The 25,377-nt window shown below is 35.9% G+C and overlaps 1 protein-coding gene across 1 annotated transcript in view; it reads left to right on the forward strand.

Moving 5' to 3' along the window:
- Window positions 1-1,683: 1,683 nt before the first annotated feature.
- Window positions 1,684-25,377, forward strand: part of LOC149804089 (transient receptor potential cation channel subfamily V member 6-like) — a 173,669-nt gene continuing 149,975 nt past the window's right edge. Inside the window, exon 1 of the mRNA XM_089954044.1 lies at window positions 1,684-2,357. Coding sequence (XP_089810170.1) covers window positions 2,085-2,357 — 273 coding nt within the window. The 5' untranslated portion in view covers window positions 1,684-2,084. The remainder of the gene's footprint in view (window positions 2,358-25,377) is intronic.

Genomic DNA, 25,377 nt, shown 5'->3' on the forward strand with positions numbered 1-25,377 from the left:
CTACTTTTACGGTAACTGTTCAAAAAAACAAAATGAAAACAAAAAGTAATTTTCGTGAATGTGTGTGAGAGAGGGAATTCCTTTTCTGAACTTAGATGCAACAAAATAATGCTTTGAGTCTGACAAAGCATGGTAGAAGAATAATTATTTGTCAGCAGAATTCAGTTATTATTAGATTTGTGATATTGAACAAAGTGGAAGTGGTATGGACTGAAAGAAGAGTCATAAATAGTACAACCACTCCCTTATATAAATAAGAATGTTATTGCTACATTCATGATAAAAAACTAACAATTTATTAATCTTCTGATAAGAGAGAGAGAGAGAGTCTTGACAGCTCAGCTTGAGGAGCATTGGGCTTGTAATCCAAGGATCACAAGTTAGATACCAGTACTTAGGCCAATTCCAAGGTTGGCTGATTCAGTGTATTCTTGGCAAGGGCACTTCATTCCCATTTTCTTGAATATGGTTCTGATAATAGATGGTAAAACAAGTACGCATATCAGAGATAAAGAAACCGAAAATGGAAAAATGGAAAATTCATTATTCATTTTTGTGAGAAACTCCTTGAAAAAAATGCCATAAAATGTTATATTCTGTATCATCTTGAAATATGAATATGAAAAGATGTCAAATCATTATTCAGATTCAACTTTGGTCTTAAACACCAAATCTATATGTTTCATTCAAAAACTCGTCTGAAATCTGAAACTTGTTAAAGATAGTGCCATTGTATGAGGTTCCTTTGTTTTATGTGTTGAATCTATGTGGTTCCTTTATTCAAAATTGGAACAAATAAAATAAACATATATTTATGTAATTATGATTGAGTGAACAGTTCATAGGCTCTAGGCATTTGACAGGGGCTTTCTTTTATCAAAAGAATTGAGTGTATCAGGTGGCAATTTTTGTGTGTGCACTCACTCAACTAATCCAGTTTGGTTAAAGAATTATGTTTTGGTAGTGTACTTGTCATTTTCTTCCAAGTTATGACATGAGATTAAGATTTGAAAATTGTTACACAGTTCGGCTCTAATATATTTCATTGGCATTTACAGAATTTATAAAAATATGATTATGAGGTTTCCAGAAGTTACCAAAATTTTTTTAGGTTTGAATTATCAAAAACCTGAGTATGGAAAATTGGTTATTTGTTTTGGTTTGTTTAGATCTCAATATCTCTGTACTTCATGAAAATTTTAAATTAGGAGGTATTTTTAAATTCAATGCTCTGAGATTTGATAGAAGTATTGGGCGTTAGCCATGTGGTCTGCTTATCTTACATCACTTTTGCACACTCGCTGTTGGGTGTCACAGAGTCTGTTTGTAAGTTATGATCATTCATTATGTAAAACTGGAACCCTTTTTGTCCAATGTAAATTTTCAGAGAAAGAGAAATTATGGGACACAGCAAAGTTGATGTTTGCAGTGGCATCAACTCAATGTTAAAGTTTTTCATTGAGCCCACAACTAAAACTCTTGGTGTATAGGAATTTGGCAGAACTGTAGGGAGTGGGAATTTCTTTTGTTTTCTTCTTTTAATCAGTATAAATCACAGATGTCCAAACTTCATCTTTTGTAGCTAGTTCTTATTGTTCTATATAGGTGATAAATTTCTTGTCTTTTTTATTTGTATCCTTGCTTCCCATTTTTCTTTTACAGGACTGTACTACCAGGCATCAATGCCTTTCAGATCACAAGAGAAAGGTATGGAACAATGGCCATTGGTTATCAACATTCTTGGATATGGATAATGTATGAAAATATATGTACCGTGTCACTTTGAACAAAAAAACATCAGGAAAATCCTGTATATAATTTGAAAAGATCAAATTTATCAGAAATGCTTTTTGTGTGAATTAAAATATACAAAGAAAAATAAAACTTTCTAAAACGTATTGCTAGTATGGTGGATATACGTATCTAGAAGTGATATTTTAAATGTGCATAAATCTAGTGTAAACACTGCAACTTCCTTTTTAATGACATAATGCATTGACATCTACTTAATTTTAAGTCCAGTATACGAAGTAATTTACCGATTGTGCAAAAGATTGGTGTTTGGAGAGTATCACAGTGGCATTATGGGAAATGTGTGTAGGAAGAATAAAGAGGCTGATCCCGATTCAGCCTGGCGTGCCCAAAATGAAGAAGTCGAACGAAATCCTATGTACAAATTTGCAGACCTTAACAAGGGAGGAACGCTTATTGAAGCATACAGGCGAGGTGGTGTGCCAGCAGTTCAGGAAATTGCACGGAAGGAGATTCAGCCTTTCTTATACGATGGTGGGAAAGGAAAAACAATAACAAAAGTGGAATATATTAAATGGCGTAACAGACTATCTTGCAAGAGAGCAGTGAGTATTTTATTATCTTCTCTTTATAATAATGGATATGATTGTCACTATTGACCCTTCAGTAATTGGAGAATACTTTCTTTAAAACAGGTGTTTCTTGTTTTCAAACATTATGCAGTGATCAGAGCAGGATCAAGAAGTATGTTTTAAATTTTTTGTGAATTTATTTTACATGATATCTGTGTGGATCTAGAAAGTGTGAAATTGTGTATGTCATAAGTTCTGATTGACCTGATTTGTTGGTAATTGTGTATGTCGTAAATTCTGGTTGACCCGATTAGTTGGTAATTGTGTATGTCGTAAGTTCTGATTGACCCGATTGGTTGGTAATTGTGCATGTTGTAAGTTCTGATTGACCCGATTGGTTGGTAATTGTGCATGTCGTAAGTTCTGATTGACCCGATTGGTTGGTAATTGTGCATGTCGTAAGTTCTGATTGACCCGATTGGTTGGTAATTGTGGATGTCGTAAGTTCTGATTGACCCTACTTGTTGGTAATTGTGTATGTCGTAAGTTCTGATTGACCCGATTTGTTGGTAATTGTGTATGTCATAAGTTCTGATTGACCCGATTTGTTGGTAATTGTGCATGTCATAAGTTCTGATTGACCCGATTTGTTGGTAATTGTGTATGTCGTAAGTTCTTATTGACCCGATTTGTTGGTAATTCACACCTTGCCAGCAATTTAATTGGCTAATTGTCCATTGGAATCTATTTGTGTGATGGTTGGTTGACATGACACCTGTCCCTGATGGGTCCATTTTTCCAGTATTGCTATTTGTGTTAAAAGCTCTTTTTTTCATTCCCTCATGAGTGAAGTTTGGAGGGAATATGGTACAGAATTTGATGTTATAAAATAAGTGTTACACAGGGGTGCATGCAGAATTTTAATTTTTTTTGGTGGGGTGTAAACTTATGGTAGCTTTTTAAATTTTACGGATGTAGGCTAAAACAAATCCCCATTTGTCACTAAGTACAGACATCCTGGCATTATACCTGTACAGAATTACAGTATTCCCTGAAATAGCAAATAAAACTTAATGCAGGTATTTGGATCAAATTGCATTTGACTGTAGAGTGATTATTTTGTATATATTTCATTGAGTTTTAGTCAAATAAGTGAGATAAAAAACTTACATTTTCAAGCAAAAGGTTTGGGTCATTTGTTTTATTGTGTCCACAATGAGGGTGTCATTATTAAATGCCACCACTCTGGTGGCCTAGTGGTTAGAAGGTCAACCTCTGATGAGGGAGGTGGCAGGTCTGAACCAAGGCCAAATCATACCAAAGACTTATGAAAATGGCACTCGCAGCTGGCTTGCTTGGTGTTCAGCATTAAAAGTTAGTGTTAGGACTGGTTGTAATTTTATAAATCAGTTTGGTGTTAGAATGTTCTTATGAAATATTGGCAGCAAAAGAAAACATAGCTGAGTCATTGCCTTGATAACACTATTTGTTTTATGTAGTCTACATGTTACTCATTTACTGATGTCACACAAAGCATGTTTTTGTTTTCTTTTGATTGGCAGATGAAAGGGAAGCATGCAAACTTAATCACCATTTTCATCTTCATAAATAACTACATGTAATTCTTGCTGTGTAGAGATGGAAAATGGTATAAATAGTGAAAAAATTGTTGATCAAATTAAATTTACATGGTATCCTTTTTGAAAAATAATTAGGAATGGTTTGAGTGTTGCAGTTGATTTTCAAGAACTTTAGTGTTTCCAGCCTCTTAGAATTGAATAACCAGTTTTGTGTGTCCATTGTTAGTTTTGTGTGTTTGTTGTTAGTTTTGTGTGTCCATTGTTAGTTTTGTGTGCCTGTTGACATAGATCTCATGTAAAACAATAATTCATGATTTCCATATCCACACAGATATCATGTAAAACAATAATTCATGATTTCCATATCCACACAGATAACATGTAAAACAGTAATTCACATTTTCCAGATCCACACAGATATCATGTAAAACAATAATTCACACTTTCCATATCCACACAGATATCATGTAAAACAGTAATTCATACTTTCCATATCCACACAGATATCATGTAAAACAGTAGTTCACATTTTCCAGATCCACACAGATATCATGTAAAACAGTAATTCACACTTTCCAGATCCACACATATCTCATGTAAAACAGTAGTTCACATTTTCCAGATCCACGCAGATATCATGTAAAACAGTAATTCACATTTTCCAGATCCACACAGATATCATGTAAAACAGTAATTCACACTTTCCGGATCCACACAATATCATGTAAATCAGTAATTCACACTTTCCAGATCCACACAGATATCATGTAAAAAAATAATTCACACTTTCCAGATCCACACAGATATCATGTAAAACAGTAATTCGCACTTTCCAGATCCACACAGATATCATGTAAAACAGTAATTCACATTTTCCATATCCACACAGTTATCATGTAAAACAGTAATTCACACTTTTATTATAGGGCTAAATTTAGTTATTTCAGGTGCTATGGTATTTATATTAGTTTTAGAAGGAAAGATATATTTGTGTATAAATTTTCTAAATTCTCTACATAAATTTAATAACAGTATGTCTATGATAGAGGAGTAACTCTACAGTCACAGTTAGATTTAGAGGCAGAGATTTGGGGTCAATACTAGGTTACCAGCAGCTATTCAAATGCTATGGTGTCAAGTTACAGTCCAGAGAAATTGAAACAAAGGAGTCAGTAGAACAGTTGGAAGATGTGTTTGTAAAGCTAATTAAAATCAATTATCGCAAGTTTGCCTTAATGCTTAAACATTAAAATTAGTGACCATTTGAAGGGAAATTTGAATCTCTTTTAGTAGGTATAAGGTGCTTAAAATAGAGTTGAGTAGTTTTAGTTTAATTTTGAAGTAATTTGCTCAAAAGGATAAAGTTTACAAGTAATTTCATATTCAAAATAATATTTTTATAAATTCTAACACACAGCATCAGTGGGAAAAGAGTGTGTATGGAGAGTACATATATGGCTTTATTTTGGATTACAAAATTTAGATTCTGTGCATTTTGATATGTAGATTAGAGTTAGATAAAGGGTCTGCACCTAACACAATCAGACCAGAATATTAGTTTAGAATAGGTCTTCAGGGAATGTTTTCTCTCAAGTCCGCTAGGATGGTTTAAATAACCAGGTCAAACATAGTGCAGGGAGTCAGCATGAAGAACTAGGGGCAACATACATCATTAAAGGTAGAAAAAGAAGAAACCCTCTTGCTTGTGACTAATTCCCCATAGCGCAGTGACATCAGAAAGGCGCTACTACACTTTCCTCGTATACAGATGGTTGATATTTGAAAAACTGGACAAAAACTAAGATCCATATTTAGGAATTTTAATCAAAAAGTCATTTATCCTCTTTTTATCTATCCAAAACTATTAGTTCCCCAAAAATGAGTGCATTGTAGGTAGAGTTTTAATATAAAATTTAGACTAGATGAATGTTTCATATATTTACTTGTAATTTTTTTATATGGAGAAAGTATGAAATGTAAGTGCCATATCGTGTACTCATGTCACATGTGACTAATCAAGGCAATAATGATCATAGTTATGATATTTACATTAGCAGTATAATTACCGAAGAAAGACTGTGACATTCTACTGACCTTGTAGATATGAATCGCCTCAAATTTAATAGAATGGTAAAATACATACAGATCTGTAGTTTACCAATACCGTTCATCAACTGTATTGAAAGGCAGTAGCCATAGGAACAGAGAATTTAGAATGTCGGTTAATTTGGTTTAGTAACGACTCTTTTTAAAACACTGGAGAAAATACTGATTTGCTTCAAATTTAATTGTGATATTCAGTTTTTGGGAAAAAAAGTTACAAATATCTCAGTATTTCTTCAAGTAAGTATAGTACATGACTACCATATATAAAGCAAACATGTCTGTTTTTTAGTCTTTTATGAAAACTGTATTTTTTGTAAGGTTATTAAAATATCCTAAAATCTCTATGCTTCACTGAATAATTATTGTACTGATAAAGTTTAAGCATCATTGGCATTATGTTACCAAAATTTGGAATTAGAAATATCATCTGGTACATTGTCATGTTTAATCAAATCTGCAAATCCTTGATTCATTTTCAGCATTTTAAGCAGTAGAGTGAATTCGATCATACGAAGTACACAAAACTTATAACTGAACAGTTATATTTTCATGTTTAACATTGTGAATCCTTGATAAATTTGTATTGGCTTAATTATCCTTGTGACAGGAATAATTTTAAATATCTTTTGACCAGCTAGGTGAATTTCTCTCTGAGCAAAAATGATTGAATATTTCTGAGCTTTTAATAGAAATTTAACAAATCAGGTAATTTAGTAATTTTCCAGTTTGAAACTATGCATTTTTAAATATATGATATTATTGTTGGTGAACCTAGGCTAGTTCACTGTCACTGTTGTCCTGAGGAAGTACTTCTATGGAAATTACAGGGAACCAGTCTTCAGTGTGACAAACAAGCCTAATAGTACCAGACTGAGTCTTGACAGTCAAGATGCTAATCATGCTATTTGGAAGGCATAAAGCAGCTTATTGACTAAGACTGATTCAGAAAATGGGGTCAGTTATGCGGCTCTCTTTGAGGGTCGTGTTGTCACAAGTACAATCATTTTAAGCATGCACTGAACATCCCAATCTTGTCCCAAAAGTATAGTTTATGTATTGATAATTTCCATGGACTGTGCTTATGGATAAGCAATATGCGGACAAGTTTGGACTATATGCTTACATTTTTTCATTTAATTTGAATGCATTTAAGACTTTCTTTATCTGTTTTGTGTTACATCAACCTGGCACCAATAAATCTACAGAAAACTGATCAGGTCAAATGTATTTACTGCTGTAATAGATATATGTGTGTTATGCAGTTACTGTAGCTTTGGTTTGTGGTACTATCTGTAGGACTTAAACATCCAGCCACTAACAGTTACAGTAGCTTTGGTTTGTGGTACTATCTGTAGGACTTAAACATCCAGCCACTGACAGTTACAGTAGCTTTGGTTTGTGGTACTATTTGTATGACTTAAACATCCAGCCTGTCAGTTACAGTAGCTTTGGTTTGTGGTACTATTTGTAGGACTTAAACATCCAGCCACTTACAGTTACAGTAGCTTTGGTTTGTGGTACTATCTGTAGGACTTAAACATCCAGCCACTAACAGTTACAATAGCTTTGGTTTGTGGTACTATCTGTAGGACTTAAACATCCAGCCACTAACAGTTACTGTAGCTTTGGTTTGTGGTACTATCTGTAGGACTTAAACATCCAGCCACTAACAGTTACAGTAGCTTTGGTTTGTGGTACTATTTGTAGGACTTAAACATCCAGCCACTAACAGTTACAGTAGCTTTGGTTTGTGGTACTATCTGTAGGACTTAAACATCCAGTCACTTACAGTTACAGTAGCTTTGGTTTGTGGTACTATTTGTAGGACTTAAACATCCAGCCACTAACAGTTACAGTAACTTTGTTTTGTGGTACTATTTGTATGACTTAAACATCCAGCCACTTACAGTTACAGTAGCTTTGGTTTGTGGTACTATTTGTAGGACTTAAACATCCAGCCACTTACAGTTACAGTAGCTTTGGTTTGTGGTACTATTTGTAGGACTTAAACATCCAGCCACTAACAGTTACAGTAGCTTTGTTTTGTGGTACTATTTGTAGGACTTAAACATCCAGCCACTTACAGTTACAGTAGCTTTGGTTTGTGGTACTATCTGTAGCACTTAAACATCCAGCCACTTACAGTTACAGTAGCTTTGGTTTGTGGTACTGTTTGTAGGACTTAAACATCCAGCCACTTACAGTTACAGTAGCTTTGGTTTGTGGTACTATTTGTATGACTTAAACATCCAGCCACTAACAGTTACAGTGCTTTGGTTTGTGGTACTATTTGTATTACTTAGACATCCAGCCACTAACAGTTACAGTGCTTTGGTTTGTGGTACTGTTTGTATGACTTAAACATCCAGCCACTAACAGTTACAGTAGCTTTGGTTTGTGGTACTATTTTTATGACTTAAACATCCAGCCACTAACAGTTACAGTAGCTTTGGTTTGTGGTACTATCTGTAGGACTTAAACATCCAGCCACTGACGGTTACAGTAGCTTTGGTTTGTGGTACTATTTGTATGACTTAAACATCCAGCCTGTCAGTTACAGTAGCTTTGGTTTGTGGTACTATTTGTAAGACTTAAACATCCAGCCACTTACAGTTACAATAGCTTTGGTTTGTGGTACTATCTGTAGGACTTAAACGTCCAGCCACTAACAGTTACTGTAGCTTTGGTTTGTGGTACTATCTGTAGGACTTAAACATCCAGCCACTTACAGTTACAGTAGCTTTCGTTTGTGGTACTATTTGTAGGACTTAAACATCCAGCCACTTACAGTTACAGTAGCTTTGTTTTGTGGTACTATTTGTAGGACTTAAACATCCAGCCACTTACAGTTACAGTAGCTTTGGTTTGTGGTACTATTTGTAGGACTTAAACATCCAGCCACTAACAGTTACAGTAGCTTTGGTTTGTGGTACTATTTGTAGGACTTAAACATCCAGCCACTTACAGTTCCAGTAGCTTTGGTTTGTGGTACTATCTGTAGGACTTAAACATCCAGCCACTTACAGTTACAGTAGCTTTGGTTTGTGGTACTATTTGTAGGACTTAAACATCCAGCCACTTACAGTTACAGTAGCTTTGGTTTGTGGTACTATTTGTAGGACTTAAACATCCAGCCACTTACAGTTACAGTAGCTTTGGTTTGTGGTACTATCTGTAGGACTTAAACATCCAGCCACTTACAGTTACAGTAGCTTTGGTTTGTGGTACTGTTTGTAGGACTTAAACATCCAGCCACTTACAGTTACAGTAGCTTTGGTTTGTGGTACTATTTGTATGACTTAAACATCCAGCCACTAACAGTTACAGTGCTTTGGTTTGTGGTACTATTTGTATTACTTAGACATCCAGCCACTAACAGTTACAGTGCTTTGGTTTGTGGTACTATTTGTATGACTTAAACATCCAGCCACTAACAGTTACAGTAGCTTTGGTTTGTGGTACTATTTGTATGACTTAAACATCCAGCCACTAACAGTTACAGTAGCTTTGGTTTGTGGTACTATCTGTAGGACTTAAACATCCAGCCACTGACGGTTACAGTAGCTTTGTTTTGTGGTACTATTTGTATGACTTAAACATCCAGCCTGTCAGTTACAGTAGCTTTGGTTTGTGGTACTATTTGTAGGACTTAAACATCCAGCCACTTACAGTTACAATAGCTTTGGTTTGTGGTACTATCTGTAGGACTTAAACATCCAGCCACTAACAGTTACTGTAGCTTTGGTTTGTGGTACTATCTGTAGGACTTAAACATCCAGCCACTTACAGTTACAGTAGCTTTCGTTTGTGGTACTATTTGTAGGACTTAAACATCCAGCCACTTACAGTTACAGTAGCTTTGTTTTGTGGTACTATTTGTAGGACTTAAACATCCAGCCACTTACAGTTACAGTAGCTTTGGTTTGTGGTACTATTTGTAGGACTTAAACATCCAGCCACTAACAGTTACAGTAGCTTTGGTTTGTGGTACTATTTGTAGGACTTAAACATCCAGCCACTTACAGTTCCAGTAGCTTTGGTTTGTGGTACTATCTGTAGGACTTAAACATCCAGCCACTTACAGTTACAGTAGCTTTGGTTTGTGGTACTATTTGTAGGACTTAAACATCCAGCCACTTACAGTTACAGTAGCTTTGGTTTGTGGTACTATTTGTAGGACTTAAACATCCAGCCACTTACAGTTACAGTAGCTTTGGTTTGTGGTACTATCTGTATGACTTAAACATCCAGCCACTTACAGTTACAGTAGCTTTGGTTTGTGGTACTATCTGTAGGACTTAAACATCCAGCCACTTACAGTTACAGTAGCTTTGGTTTGTGGTACTATCTGTAGGACTTAAACATCCAGCCACTTACAGTTACAGTAGCTTTGGTTTGTGGTACTATGTGTAGGACTTAAACATCCAGCCACTAACAGTTACAGTAGCTTTGGTTTGTGGTACTATCTGTAGGACTTAAACATCCAGCCACTTACAGTTACAGTGCTTTGGTTTGTGGTACTATTTGTAGGACTTAAACATCCACTAACAGTTGCAGTGCTTTGGTTTGTGGTACTATTTGTAGGACTTAGACATCCAGCCACTAACAGTTACAGTGCTTTGGTTTGTGGTACTATTTGTATGACTTAAACATCCAGCCACTAACAGTTACAGTGCTTTGGTTTGTGGTACTATTTGTAGGACTTAAACATCCAGCCACTAACAGTTACAGTAGCTTTGGTTTGTGGTACTATTTGTATGACTTAGACATCCAGCCACTAACTGTATAAACCTAGATCTGCTCTTGCATGATACGGGACCTACCTTATTTGCATGGAAGTGAAAGTAGAGCACACACAGTATAGATCTTGACCATTTTGTTGCATTTTGGTAAGACAAATCTGTGTAAGCATGAACATAAGTAAATAGAGTAATTGATTCAATATGTTAAGGTTGTTGCCTTGGAGAAATCAAGCCAGGCTTCATTACTCTTCTGGAAATTGACATGAACCAAAAATTGGTGTCATAATGGTAGATGATCCAGGCTAGTCCATTGGTAGGATTTGAACCTGCACCCTTTAGGTCATGAGTCTGGCACACTAACCACTGAGCTACTGCAGCTCCATAAGCTGTGGACTGATGGATACAATCGACTTTCCAGGGGATGCATCCCTGTGATTGTCAGGTGATACATCTGATTGGCAAGGGATGCCTCTGTGTGATAATATTCGTAGCTACATACGAAGATGTTGGACTTTTTAAAGAGGAAGACTTACATATTAAAAAAGAAAATTTCGGTTTTGGCTTAAGTTTGTTTTTGTATTCTTTTTTGGGAGGTTTTGCAGCTTCTTTACCTGTTATATTCTAGCTCATTGTATATATCCATTTTTGGTTGGAGGGTTTGTTGTTCAGGGGACTTTTGGCAAGGTTTTTGCCTTTATCATTTAGCTACCCAGCTTTTGTATGGCACTCTGTATCTAAGATGTGCTGATATGCCATTAAAGCCCACTGCAGTTGCAGTTGTGTATATATATATATATATATATATATATATATATATATATATATATATATATATATATATATATAAACATATACACTATGAGATTTTACTAACGGCAGCCCCATTGTCTTTAACTGTGAATATCAACCAAGTGCATATACAAAAATGTACTTCAGTGTAGTTGATATGTGTACACGTAAATTGCATTACACTATGTTAATGATGTTTGTGTTCTGTCTGCTCACAGGTATGCTTTTGCAGATTTTAACAAAATTTAAAAAAATTGTTTTCTATTCCCATAATTTTATATTTGTACTGGTCATAGACAAAAAGTGCTTCAGTTATGGGAAGGCCTTGTTTTCAGTTGTCTATGATCTGTAATTAGTTTTCTGCCAGTTAGCACAAGTTTGTTTTGATCACTGCTCCTCCTAAACTACTGGGAAAATTAGAATTAACATTTATATGCATATTCATCACAGAGTCTTGTTGGATGCAAATGGAAATGGTGACCATGGAGATCCAATATGGTCATCATAATGTCCAGCTTGATGATGATTTGTTTATGACATTTGTTTGTGCTTTTTATCATACTAGCAATTCACTTGGATGAAACACTTATGCTTCTCATTTTGATGGCATCTGTGTATCACTGTCAAGGTTTTATCTCCAGAGTAAAGGTCACTGAAAATTGTTTTTTAACCCCTTTTTGGCATTTTGCCTATGATGTTCTTTAAGACAGGGCAAAGAAACGTTATATGTCTGCTAAGTAACTTTACAACTTTTTCTTAAAAGCCATTGAGCTCATCATTGTGAAATTTTATGATGTAACCATGGGTGAAGAAAAAATCGATATTATTCTTATAATGGCATTGATATGGGATTTCACTGAAACACATATTGAGATGTTTTGTGGTTCTGAATGAAAATGATGCTCATCTGACCATCAACAAATTGGGTCTTTTGTGAATGAGCTTTCAAACCGAATTAAATGACCTTGGGGTGAAATCAGAGCCTGTTGGTTGCATTTTTATACTTCAGCGAGCTTGTGAACAGTCAGTCACAGTCTTGTACATATACAAGTGATTTTAGACCAGACTGATTGAATTCTGATGAATTAGTTGATAGTTAGCAATTGGACATTGATTTTAAGGTCCAGTGTTTCAATTCAGGTCTTAATATATACTGGCTTGTGGGCATGTTTACAGAAACAAGTGTGAATGAATTTTTATCAAACCCACTTATGCATGACCTAAACAATTCCACTATGGTAACTTTTTTTTCAATTTCGTAAAAATATAAATTGTAGGTTTACCCAAGCATAGCATATTGAGACTAGCGGTTTTTATAGTTGATATCAGAACCAACATGTAAAGGAATAGCATTGTTACCAAATTTGATGTATTGGAATTTCTCAGGACTATCAGAGATGGTTGAATGCTCATGATTTAAACAGAATAAATGGACGTGAGAATAGAATTATAATGAATTACTGGTAATTGTTTTTGGCCAGTTATGTAGAGTGTCAGCACCTTCAAATTACTCTTTTTTATAGTATGGATACCTTGATTGCAAATTTGGAACATACAGTAATATACAGCAGTCATGGCAGTGGTTTCATCATCTTTCTGGAGTCAATATACGTTAGTGCCGAGTCAATATTTTTGTTTCTTTTAGTTACATTGGAAATCAATGGAACAGTCACCAGACCATTTATTGTTGATTATGGTGTAGTCAAGATAATTGTAGCACTGATTTTATAGCATTTAAATAGGAAACAAAATGGAATCCATTTTTTATTTACAGTTTGTGGCTTGGTACAGTTTAATACTGTAACACAAATTTAAATCTGAAAGGAATACACAACCCTCCTGGTTTAATTGATAACACCTGAACCTGTTTATAATGTGGATGCAGGTGTAGATACCACTTTTACGTGTCCATCATCATAAGGTCTGCTGCAATGGTCTAGTCATTAGAGAGTCTGCCTTGGATATGGGAGGTTGCAGGTTCAGACCCCGTCCAAGTCTTACCAAAGACTTATATTAATAGAACAGACAGCTGTCTTGCTAGGCATTAAGAGGTTATTGTTAGGACCGGTCAGCCTGGTGTCAGGATAATGTGACTGGGTGGGACATAATGCTACATTGTCTGTTGCATGATGTCTTTGTGCTAGACATCACTATAAACTGCCACACTGCAGACATCATTTCGATATGACTGAATATTTTTTAAAGCTACATTAAAAATCCAAAACACACACACACATTCACACTTCTTCATTAGGCAGGCCGTATTCTTCTGTGACAATCCAATGTTCATAATCTATTATCTTTATGCACAATAACACAGAGTGCACTATCTGCAGTTAAAAAAATTTTGTGACTTGCTAGCAGCACTTGAAATAAGGATAATCTTTTAGGTTTTGGGGCCAAAAGGTCAAAGGTGAAGCAGAGCTAAACATTCTGATAGCCCGATGCCTGGGACTCCTTCAGATATAGGTGACAGGCCCCATTTGTGTTGTAAATGAGTTGCCCATTCTGTGTTTTGAGGCCAAAAGGTCACAGGTCATTGGGCCTGTGCTTTATGTCAAATATTTAGTCAGGAATCAATGTAATGTGATCTTTTAAAATTTCTTTCCATTTTTTAAAATCTAGCAGTTTCAGTGTTGTGTCAAAATAACAATTATAAATAGGACCTTTTCCAGCTGCTCACTGAATTGGAGTCAGGGCTAGTGGAATATGAGTAGGGCCTTGGTATTTTTAAAAGTGTCTTGCCTTGGGTCTGTGTTGCAAAAAGTATTTTCTTTGAGTACTGGGTATTTAGGGCAATTAACTTAAAAATAAAAATGCATTATGCGATGGCAGATCTGGGTCTGTACAGTTTGCAGTTCGACTAGCGTTTTACTTGAATATATATGGTTGGTGACCTCAGCAGTGTCACATTGATCTACTTATATAAATAAGTAAACATTTTATAAATCAGGGCATGCAGTTGAATGGAGCATATTAAAAAAGTTTTAGTTCCAATTTCTTATAGATATATTTGATGGACAGGAAATCTTTTATTTTATTGATACCTGCAAAATAAATTCTTGGTATAGATATATTTATATATCATCAGTGGATATATTATAGGCAATATGCTAAAATTGCAATTGATCAATCCCCAAACTCTACCCAGACTGTAGAGCTGGTGATTGGCTGCCAAGTGTTTAATTAAAGGCAGACAGCCAAAGCAGTTGTGCTGGCACATTGAAGTTGTTATAATTGTCTTAGTTTTTGTCTGAATTTTGTGACATTTTCACTATAAGCTGAAAATGATCTGTTTTGTAAAAAAACAAACTAGTGTGCCAGTGAGTCAGTTATCTGGGTATTTGGCGTTCATTAATTATTTTAATGGCAATTTTTTTTTTTTGTATTATATACTATATTGTCTTTATATAGATAATAAAAGAAACATGGTAAGTTAAGAATGTTTACACCAAATATTAGCTTAATACTTTTCCTAAGTAGTAAAATCTCTGCTCCGCAGCTTCTGATAGATTGGCAAGTCTGAGCAATATTCTTTATATACATCACCTTGAAAAAATGAATGTGCATTACCATTCATTGTTTTCTTTTTGATGATGATGGGTTTGTCAGTTTCAAGGAAAGCTTTTAGACTGCGTTGTGTATGCATGTTAATTGACACTAGGACTTTTCCATGGCAGAAATTTTTCACTTCATGGGGGGAGGGGTAAAATAATCTATAAGTTGCATCTTTTTCCAAAAATAGGCTCTTGAATAGTTTTTCTCCCAGGCAAAAACACTCATAGGGTAGGATTGAAAGGTGTAAAAGATTTCTATAGGGTCATTTTTCAGGATGTGGGAGGTGGAGTGCAGGATCACTTTGGGTGGACCAGTATATATAAGTCACAGTAGTCTCTTTTTGGCCATTAGCTGTGCCTATATTTTTAAAATGTGGATAATAGAGATATATTTGGTGTCAAATATACCCTACAAAAAAGAAACAGAATGAAGTATTTTCAACCTGAATCAGTAAATGTAATTGTTATGGTGGTCTAGAATGATACTTAATATAACACAAGATTACAATAACATCTTTTTCTACAAAACACCTAATGGTGCTATGCAGAAATTAAATTGATGGCAGCACACAGTCCTGTCACAGTACATTATAGAGAATTCAAATCAGTATGTATTTGTACTCTTGAGTTTCAGATATCTTTAATAAATGAAGGTTTTATGCAGTAACCTTGAACTCGGACTAATGACATAATCACTGCTAGATCCTTGTACGCATTTGCCACCAACCCCTTTTTCTCACACATCTTGACCATTTCATTGTATTGTATTGTGAGATACCTGCTAGAGCCTTGTTTGCAACCCATCCACCCAGTCCTCTCTCTCTCTCAGACCATTTTCAGTTCAAGTAATGGGAAATAATTTCCATTCATTCTGACATAATGTACTCTGGTTGATTTTGATTGTTATTAAATTCTCTTTGTTGCATAATGGATAAATATATTCAAATAGTTCAATGTCACTTATTAACTCTGTATATTGTACCTGTATACTGCTTTATATGAAGATAACTATTGATCCCAGTGAATACAATACTTACATTAGCTACAAGGTATATAACTTTAAATGGATCATAAGATAAAATTACTGTTTAGTACTCGGCACTGTCACTAATAATGCATACTTTTCTTAAAGGTGCTAGTGTCAAGAACGTCTGTTTGTGTATTTGGCGAAGCATGTCATAGATAAAATGTAATAGATGATGGTAAATATTTAAAATACCTTGACATCTGAAATGTACACTTGTCTTGCACCCAAAAAAGTATGCTTGCAATACGTCAAAGCATATAATGGTATCTTCATAAATGTCTGTTGGCTCACTAACAATTTGGTTTGTAAAATTTAAGTTGCTTCACTTACCTTCACCAAATATTACAGTTGGGCAGGACAATGTCCTGTATTGTTTGTTGGCATCTGTCAGTCTCTAGAGACGATGGAAGTGTGCCCATGAGAGATGTCCCGGTTGGTGGTTGTACAGCGTTAGCTGTGGCTATGAAGCCCAACACGGGAGTGGCAGTCATTGCTGCACTTGAAGGTTGAGTCTTGTGTGGGTTGGAGCTGCTTCTTCTTCCTCTGAGATAGCTTTTCATCAGCTAGCAAGTGTAGCTTGTCCTCGCTGGTTTTCATACCAGTGACCAGAGTGTGTCGCCAGCTGGACCTATCTAGAGCAAGCTCTTTCCAGGTGTTGACATCGATGTCAAGGACTTTCATGTCGCGCTTGCGGACATCCTTGAAGTGGAGATGTGGCCGTCCAATCAACCTTTTGCCAGAGGCAAGTTTTGAATAAAGAAGGTCTTTGGGGATCTATCCGTCATCCATCCGACGTACATGGCCCAGCCATCTGATGCAATGTTGGCAGAGGAGTGTGACCATGCTGGGATTCTTGGCACCTTCAAGCACTTTGGTGTTTGTTACTTGAAAGGCGCTCAGTCTTTTCTCTTGTGATGCGTACAGAGTCCAGGTTTCACTGGGATACATTAGAGTGCTTAGCACACAGGCATGGTACATGGAGATCTTGGTGTTCAGGGTCAGCATCCTGTTGTTCCACAATCTCTGCGACAACCTGGAGAGAGTTGCTGATGCCTTTCCAATCTGTTTGTTGAGCTCAGCATCGAGTGAAAGGTTGTTGGTGATGGTAGAGCTGAGGTACGTGAACTGACTGACTACCTCTAGTTCATAGTTGTTGATGATGATGCTTGGGGGGTCCGCATCCTGAGCCATCACATTAGTTTTCTGTAGGCTGATGGTCAACCTAAACTCATAGCATGCTTTAGCAAAATGGTTCATTAGGCGCTGTAACTCAGCTTCTGTGTGCGTGGATAGAGCAGCATTGTCTGCGAAGAGCGTGTCTCTGATGGTTGCTTCTCGCACTTTGCTCTTTGCCTTCAGTTGTGCCAGGTTGAACAGTCTGCTGTCTGATCATGTGTACAGGTAGATCCTTTCTTTGGATGCCCGAAAGGCGTGCTCGAACAGGACAGTGAAGAAGATGCAGAAGAGCATCGTGGCAAGGACACAGCCCTGTTTCACTCCGCTGCGGATTTTGAAGGGGTCAGATGTTGAACCATCATACTGCACTGTGCCTTTCATGTCATAATGGAAGGACTGGATCATGCTTAGCAGCTTTGGAGGGCATCCAATCTTCACCAGGATTGTGAAGAGTCCATCTCTGCTGACCAGATTGAATGCCTTAGTGAGGTCTATAAAGGCCAGGAAGAGGGGTCTGTGTTGTTCTCTGCATTTCTCCTGCAGTTGCCTGATGGAGAAGATCATGTCGATTGTGGAACTATCTGCATGGAACCTGCACTACAATGCTGAATACATTCTGTCAGCAAGCATCTGCAGTCTGTTCAGGATGATGCATGCAAAGACTTTACCCATGATAATGAGAATTGATATGCCCCTGTAGTTGCTGCAGTCACTTCTGTCGCCCTTGTTCTTGTACAGGGTTATGATGTTGGCATCTCTCATGTCCTGAGGCACTGCATCCTCATCCCAGCACTGGCAGAGGAGGTCATGCAGATGTGTGAGCAGCATGCTGCAGCCACACTTGATTTCTGCTGGGATGCCATCCTTCCCAGTGGCTTTACCTAAGGACAGTTTCTCTAAGGCCTTCTTTAGTTCTTCCACAGTAGGTTTCTTGTGGCAGGCTTCTATCAACCCAAGCAGAGAGTTCCTGATGGCGAATCCAACAACAAACTCTCTAGCTTCATTGGTACTTTTTCCTTGCCGGAAGAACATGTAGTTCTTTTCGCTGAGGGACCCGGAATCTGGTAGCCAGGTCTCCTATAGTGAGGCGATGTTGACCTGGAGTTGATTGTTGATGACTGAAGTTTTTCGAACATGACTGATTGCCTGGAGGTCATCTGAGAGCCCAAACAGCATGGTCTGGTTATTCCAGGCACCTAGCTGAGGATTGGAGGTTTCTTTGTTTGGTTTTCTTTTGTTATCTCTTAGTGTAGTAGTTGTAGTCTGCTTGCCAGGTGCTTGCATACCTTAAGCCCTTTGCACCCAGCAAGGCAGGCAAACTGGTGGGACAGCACCTTATTGGGCAGGGGGCTTCCCAGCTTGAGGTGGGCGGTAGCTGTCCATTGAGACCTGACAGTCTCTCCCCCTGTCAGAAGCAATCCCTGGCGCCTGACTCTACACCAATCGAGTAGTGACTTATAACTGCTGCTTCCCATTTTATGTTGAATCTGTGAGGCAAAGCTGGAGTGTCCTCTTCAGGGTGCAAGCCTGCGCGCAGGGTGATATGGAGAATCATCTGTTACCCATGCAGCTGATTCCCCCACTCCATGCAGTTGATGGATTGAAGGGATAGGACAAGCCAATACTTCATGGCACCAGTGACGTTGCAGGAGTTACCAAGATGACACTGAAAGCAATGCCAAGTCGCCAGATTTTCTGTTGGGGTTTACTCCCTTAGCCTCTCCCATGAGAGGGTATAGTCACATTAGGCAGAGAAGGTTTGAAGCTGGAGTTTACCTTTTCCTAGATGGGCAACCTGTCAAGGTTAATGAGTCCCTTCTGCCTAAAGTGTCTGGTTTTTGGGCACCAGAAACTCGCCTCTCATCCCTTTTCCAGTCAGTTTAAACAGGTTCCGCCGGGCTTAGTAGTTAAAACACTTGTGAAGGCCTGGAGCTGGATGTGGTTGTCATAGGCTTTATCAGACACAAGCCATTTGGGGATTTCCAAGGGAAGTGGGTACTTATCTCCCACATCTACCCCTGGCACTAACAACCCTTGGAACCCAACAATGTCCTGAAGGGCATAAAGGATCCTGTCATTCGGATCACAAGTTTTCTTTCCAGAAATGGAAAAGGTGGGGTCCATTGCCCCTGCCAGGTTAAAATGGGGGCCTTTTAGAAAAAAAAGGGATCATAAATATCCTTACCTGTTTTTTCGTTTATGAAGATTCAAAGATGTATTCATTCTCAACCTTCACTCAGAAAGGCTCCCCAGACACAGCCCTTGCATACCAGGATTTGAATGTCTTATGTTTGCTTGAGTGGTAACCATGATTCTTATGTAGAATTTATTATGGATATTTGAGTGTACCATTTTTCCTCCATTTGTTGCTTTGCAAATAATGCTTTGTTTTTGCTGAAGGTGTCATTGTCTCAGCTTTTTGTTTTCTACATATGATTGTCGACCATGTATTCTCACTTGGTATCAAGCTGATCAAAATAAATATGACCATTTACTGTCATCAGATAAATTCACCATAGTTATGTTCCTTGCAGTAAGTCAGTTTGGGGTGTACTAGATTCATTCTATCTAAATTCAACTGTTACAATCTCTTATGCATTTTATTCTTCCTTCTGAGTGCCTTTTTTATGTGCACAACAGGTGCCATAGAGAGAACTTTGTCCCGTTAAAGATGAAAACTAATGGTGTGGCCTAAAATGTATTTTGGATACACTTAAATGATTTAAAACAGTGCATGAAAATAAGTGGGGAGAGATCATCAATTTAAGACCCCACCTAAAGTGTTTTTTTCTGAGTGCCCATCTAGATCTTTACAGTTGTCAGTTGCTAATGTGGTCCACTGAAGACAAAAACAGAGACATCAGTCAGGCTCTGGGAATTAAACACATCTTGTGCTGTTGTCATGGTAATTACCAGTTGAAATATACATGTGTATTGATTAGAATTGCAGTGGGACAATGGTCATGGCAGGTCCAGGGTCATATTTTGTTCTGAATTCATCTGTCTATGGTTACCTTGCATGTATTAGTTAAGTCATGTAAATGATGCTTTCTTAATTGAATTCCATTATTGGACATGTCAAAAGTCATATATAGGCACATATTGAATGCATGTTGAATGGGATGCAGTATTAGTAAAGGTAGATTAATAATAAACTGGTATAAGTCGACTGTTATGTATATTGAAATTATGTGCTTGACTTTTATCCATGATAATTGTAGGTTGTAGTTGAAGCAAATGGTTATTTGTAAATGTGCTGACATGCCTTTTGAACATAGAATGCTCTGAAAGAGAACTTACAACTCACATCACTGTCATCTTATTGTGGATTTTGTATAAGGTTCTGATAAACAAAAATTTGTCATTCCTGTTTTAATATCCATCTATTGGAATCACTTTTAAGCTGTGTTCTGTTATAAATTAAGTGGAGATTTACATTTTTGACTTGGATTACAAAGTTCTCATTTACTTTTTGGAATAAAAACACTGCTTTGGGAGTAGTGGGAATTCATTCGAAGACATTGTTGATTATATCATTGTGATACATCAAGACTGGTGGTACATCATCACATTCAAGACCTGGAATTCATTCAGAAAACTGTACTTTTGAACTTGTGAAAGAACATTTAGGATTTAATTCACAATACTGTAAGTTCCTCTTTAATTTTCACTTTGTAACTTCGAGAATTAAATTATTTATTGAATTTTATGAAACTTATTGGCTTCTTTTCATTCAGTTATTTAGTTTAAGATCACAGAATTGTAACACTACAAATTCCAATAATATTTAGGGGGAAAATTAATCAAAACATTTCTAAGTTTGACAAATACTTTAAAACTTCTATAGGATTAATTATCATGAGAGTAACAATCTTTGAATTAAACAAGAGTGTTGCAGTCAATTAGATATGTTGATGCAGTTGATATTTCCAGCAGCCTTGTTGTTAATGTCTTTCAGAGGGATAGAAAAATTATGATAATATCCATTTTTTGACAGTTTATACTTTATCATTTGCCAGTAGCTTTCTCTGTCTGCGTGGGTCAGGCTTTTGATGAGGTCACTTTCTCTCCTTGTTTTTGTAGCTTTTGTTTCTTTCTGCTATCACCCTGTATCATTAGCTAGCCTGTATCATGATGTATGTATAGGATCTAATAGCATGTCAGCACAGTACTGGCTATCACCCTTTATCATTAGTTAGTCTGTATCGTGATATATGTATAGGATCTAATAGGATGTCAGCACAGTACTTGCTATCACCCTGTATCATTAGCTACCCTATATCATGATATATTTATAGGATTTAATAGCATGTCATCACCGTACTGGCTATCACAATGTATCATTAGCTACCCTGTATCATGATATATTTATAGAATTTAATAGCATGTCAGCACAGTACTGGCTATCACACTGTATCATTAGCTACCCTGTATCATGATATATTTATAGGATTTAATAGCATGTCAGCACAGTACTGGCTATTACCCTTTATCATTAGCTACCTGTATCATGATATATGTATAGGATCTAATAGCATGTCAGCACAGTACTGGCTATCACCCTGTATCATTAGTTAGTCTGTATCGTGATATATGTATAGGATCTAATAACATGTCAGCACAGTCCTGGCTATCACACTGTATCATTAGCTAGCCTGTATCATGATATATATATATATAGGATGTAATAGCATGTCAGCACAGTACTGGCTATCAACTGTATCATTAGCTAGCCTATGTCAATTGAAATGTGGTCTTTTTGAAAAGATGCTCCATTCCAAATATTTTTATATGTATATGTATTGTCAAAAAAGGTTTAAGTTAAAAGGTAACCATGGTACAAATTGGGAAGATGTACATAAAATTAAAGATACATTTTAAATATAAAATTCTTTAAAGATAAGGTCAAAATTTGGTATATAAAAATTTTTTTTGTTAAAAGTCGGGGGTCAAATTTAAGAGTTGTTAGGACTTTCAATGTGGAAGTGAATCCAGAATTGTTCTGTTTTATTATTAGGATTTTAATGTAGTTCAAATATACAAATTTGACTAATTTTTGCAGTAAATGTGGTGGAGGCTTTATCCAATAAACAGCTGAAAACTGCCAGCGGTGGGGTGGGGAGTTGCAATTACTGCTGCAACCTCTGTGTTTGAAACTGTCTGTAGACAGTAACATAGCCATGACAAAAAGTCTCTGGTTTCATTGCATTTACTCAGAAAAAAATGAATGGATTACTAGAGGCATTGGCTAAGAACAAATATTAGTTCTGGGGATTGTAATAACTAAGGTGGTAATTTACAGTAGGTGTTCATTTGGGAATATAGAATTTGCAGTATTTGCAAGATTGATTTATTTTGCTGATTCTGCACTTTTTTTTATGCTAAATGGTTTTATGCCAAATGGTGAAATGAAATTTGGTTTCTGGGCATGCAGGTTTGGTATTTGGGCCTAAACCATAGTTACAGAGCTTAGTATTTGGGCCTAAATCATACAGAGCTGTATTTGGGCCTAAATCATACAGAGCTGTATTTGGGCCTAAATCATACAGAGCTTAGTATTTGGGCCTAAATCATACAGAGCTGTATTTGGGCCTAAAGCATACAGAGCTTTGTATTTTGGCCTAAAGCACACAGAGCTTTGTATTTTGGCCTAAAGCATACAGAGCTTTGCATTTTGGCTTAAGCATACAGAGCTTTGTGTTTAGGCCTAAAGACAAAATTATATGTTGGAAATAGATGTAGTTAAATGGTTTGGTAGTGTGGTAAAAATCCAGTTATGTTGATATATGATGTAGAGGTTCTTTATTTGCCTCAAGTCAGAGGATTTCTGAAGAGTAAGTTCTAAATGCCCAGGACCAGGTTTAAATCCATTGTTTTCACAAGCTTTAAGAAAAGGGACCCAGAGGATCTGTCGGGTACACTTTATGTGGCCTTTTGCACTTTCTAGGGCAATGAATATTTTTTGATCATTTACTTATTACTTGCTTAAAGCCACAGTGTTGAACATTCACATGAAATGTGTTGAAATTACTGTAGTAAATTCATATAAGTAGCTCACTTTTTGTATTATTTTAATAAATTAATCCCACCAGTAGTTCTAGTTCACTTCTATATTACTGCAGTACATTCATACTATTTCACTTTTTTATTACTACAGTAAATTCATACTAGTAGTTCACTTTTATATGAGATGTACTGCAGTAAATTCATAATAGTAGTTCACTTTTACAGCTGCTGCAGTAAATTCATAATAGTAGTTCACTTCTATATTAGATGTACTATGGTAAATTCATACTAATAGTTCACTTTTATATTAGATGTACTACAGTAAATTCATACTAGAATTTCACTTTTATATTAGGTGTACTACAATAATTCATACTAGTAGTTCACTTTTATATTAGATGTACTACAATAATTCATAATAGTAGTTCACTTTTATATTAGATGTACTGCAGTAAATTCATACTAGTAGTTCACTTTTATATTAGATGTACTACAGTAAATTCATACTAGTAGTTCACTTTTATATTAGATGTACTACAATAATTCATAATAGTGGTTCACTTTTATATTAGATGTACTACAATAATTCATAATAGTGGTTCACTTTTATATTAGATGTACTACAAAAAATTCATACTAGTAGTTCACTTTTATATTAGATGTACTGCAGTAAATTCATACTAGTAGTTCACTTTTATATTAGATGTACTGCAGTAAATTCATACTAGTAGTTCACTTTTATATTAGATGTACTACAAAAAATTCATAATAGTAGTTCACTTTTATATTGCTGCACTAATTTAATATTAGTAGCTAACTTTTTTATTATTTTAGTAAATTCATACTAGTAGTTCACTTTTATATTAGATGTACTGTAGTAAATTCATACTAGTAGTTCACTTTTATATTAGATGTACTACAGTAAATTCATACTAGTAGTTCACTTTTATATTAGATGTACTACAAAAAATTCATAATAGTAGTTCACTTTTATATTGCTGCACTTAATATTAGTAGCTAACTTTTTTATTATTTTAGTAAATTCATACTAGTTCATTTTTATATTGCTGCACTAAATTCATACTAGTTCTCTTTTATATTACTGCAGCAAATTCATACTAGTTCGCTTTTATATTACTGTAGTAAATTCATACTAGTAGTTCACTTTTATATTAGATGTACTACAGTAAATTCATACTAGTAGTTCACTTTTATATTAGATGTACTGCAGTAAATTCATACTAGTTCACTTTTATATTACTGCAGTAAATAAGTACTAGTTCACTTTTATATTACTGCAGTAAATTCATACTAGTTCACTTCTATATTACTGCAGTAAGTTCATACTAGTTCACTTTTATATTACTGTTCAGCTAATGTCATATGTACTTATTCAGCACAAGAATGTTGGCAGTATGTTGTATATGTTGGAACTAAATTAACAGTTTACACACATAGTATCACATTCATCGATGTTTTCTCTTCAAGTGCTACACATCTTTTAGCAGAATGAAATTTATTTTCTTTCATTTTGATCATTTCCAAGTCAGCCTCTTTAATCTGGGATATAAGCAATATGATTATTCCATTTTCTGGTAATTCTTTATACTGTGTTGTTGAATGGTCTCTAAACTTAATCTGGATCCAGTCTGACACAAATGTGTTTCAGCATTAGCAATGTGCTCTTGTAAAAAAGCTTAATCTGGATCCAGTCTGACACAAATGTGTTTCAGCATTAGCAATGTGCTCTTGTAAATAAACTTAATCTGGATCCAGTCTGACACAGATGTGTTTCAGCATTAGCAATGTGCTCTTGTAAATAAACTTAATCTGGATCCAGTCTGACACAGATGTGTTTCAGCATTAGCAATATGCTCTTGTAAATAAACTTAATCTGGATCCAGTCTGACACAAATGTGTTTCAGCATAAGCAGTGTGCTCTTGTAAGTAAACTTAATCTGGATCCAGTCTGACACAAATGTGTTTCAGCATTAGCAATGTGCTCTTGTGCATACAACAAGAAACGCTTTTCTGTAAATAAACTTAGAGAAAAATCAAGATAAAGTATAA

This window comes from Sinohyriopsis cumingii, chromosome 3 (assembly GCF_028554795.1).
Source record: "Sinohyriopsis cumingii isolate HCF-2022 chromosome 3, ASM2855479v2, whole genome shotgun sequence".
NCBI lineage: Eukaryota > Metazoa > Mollusca > Bivalvia > Unionida > Unionidae > Sinohyriopsis > Sinohyriopsis cumingii.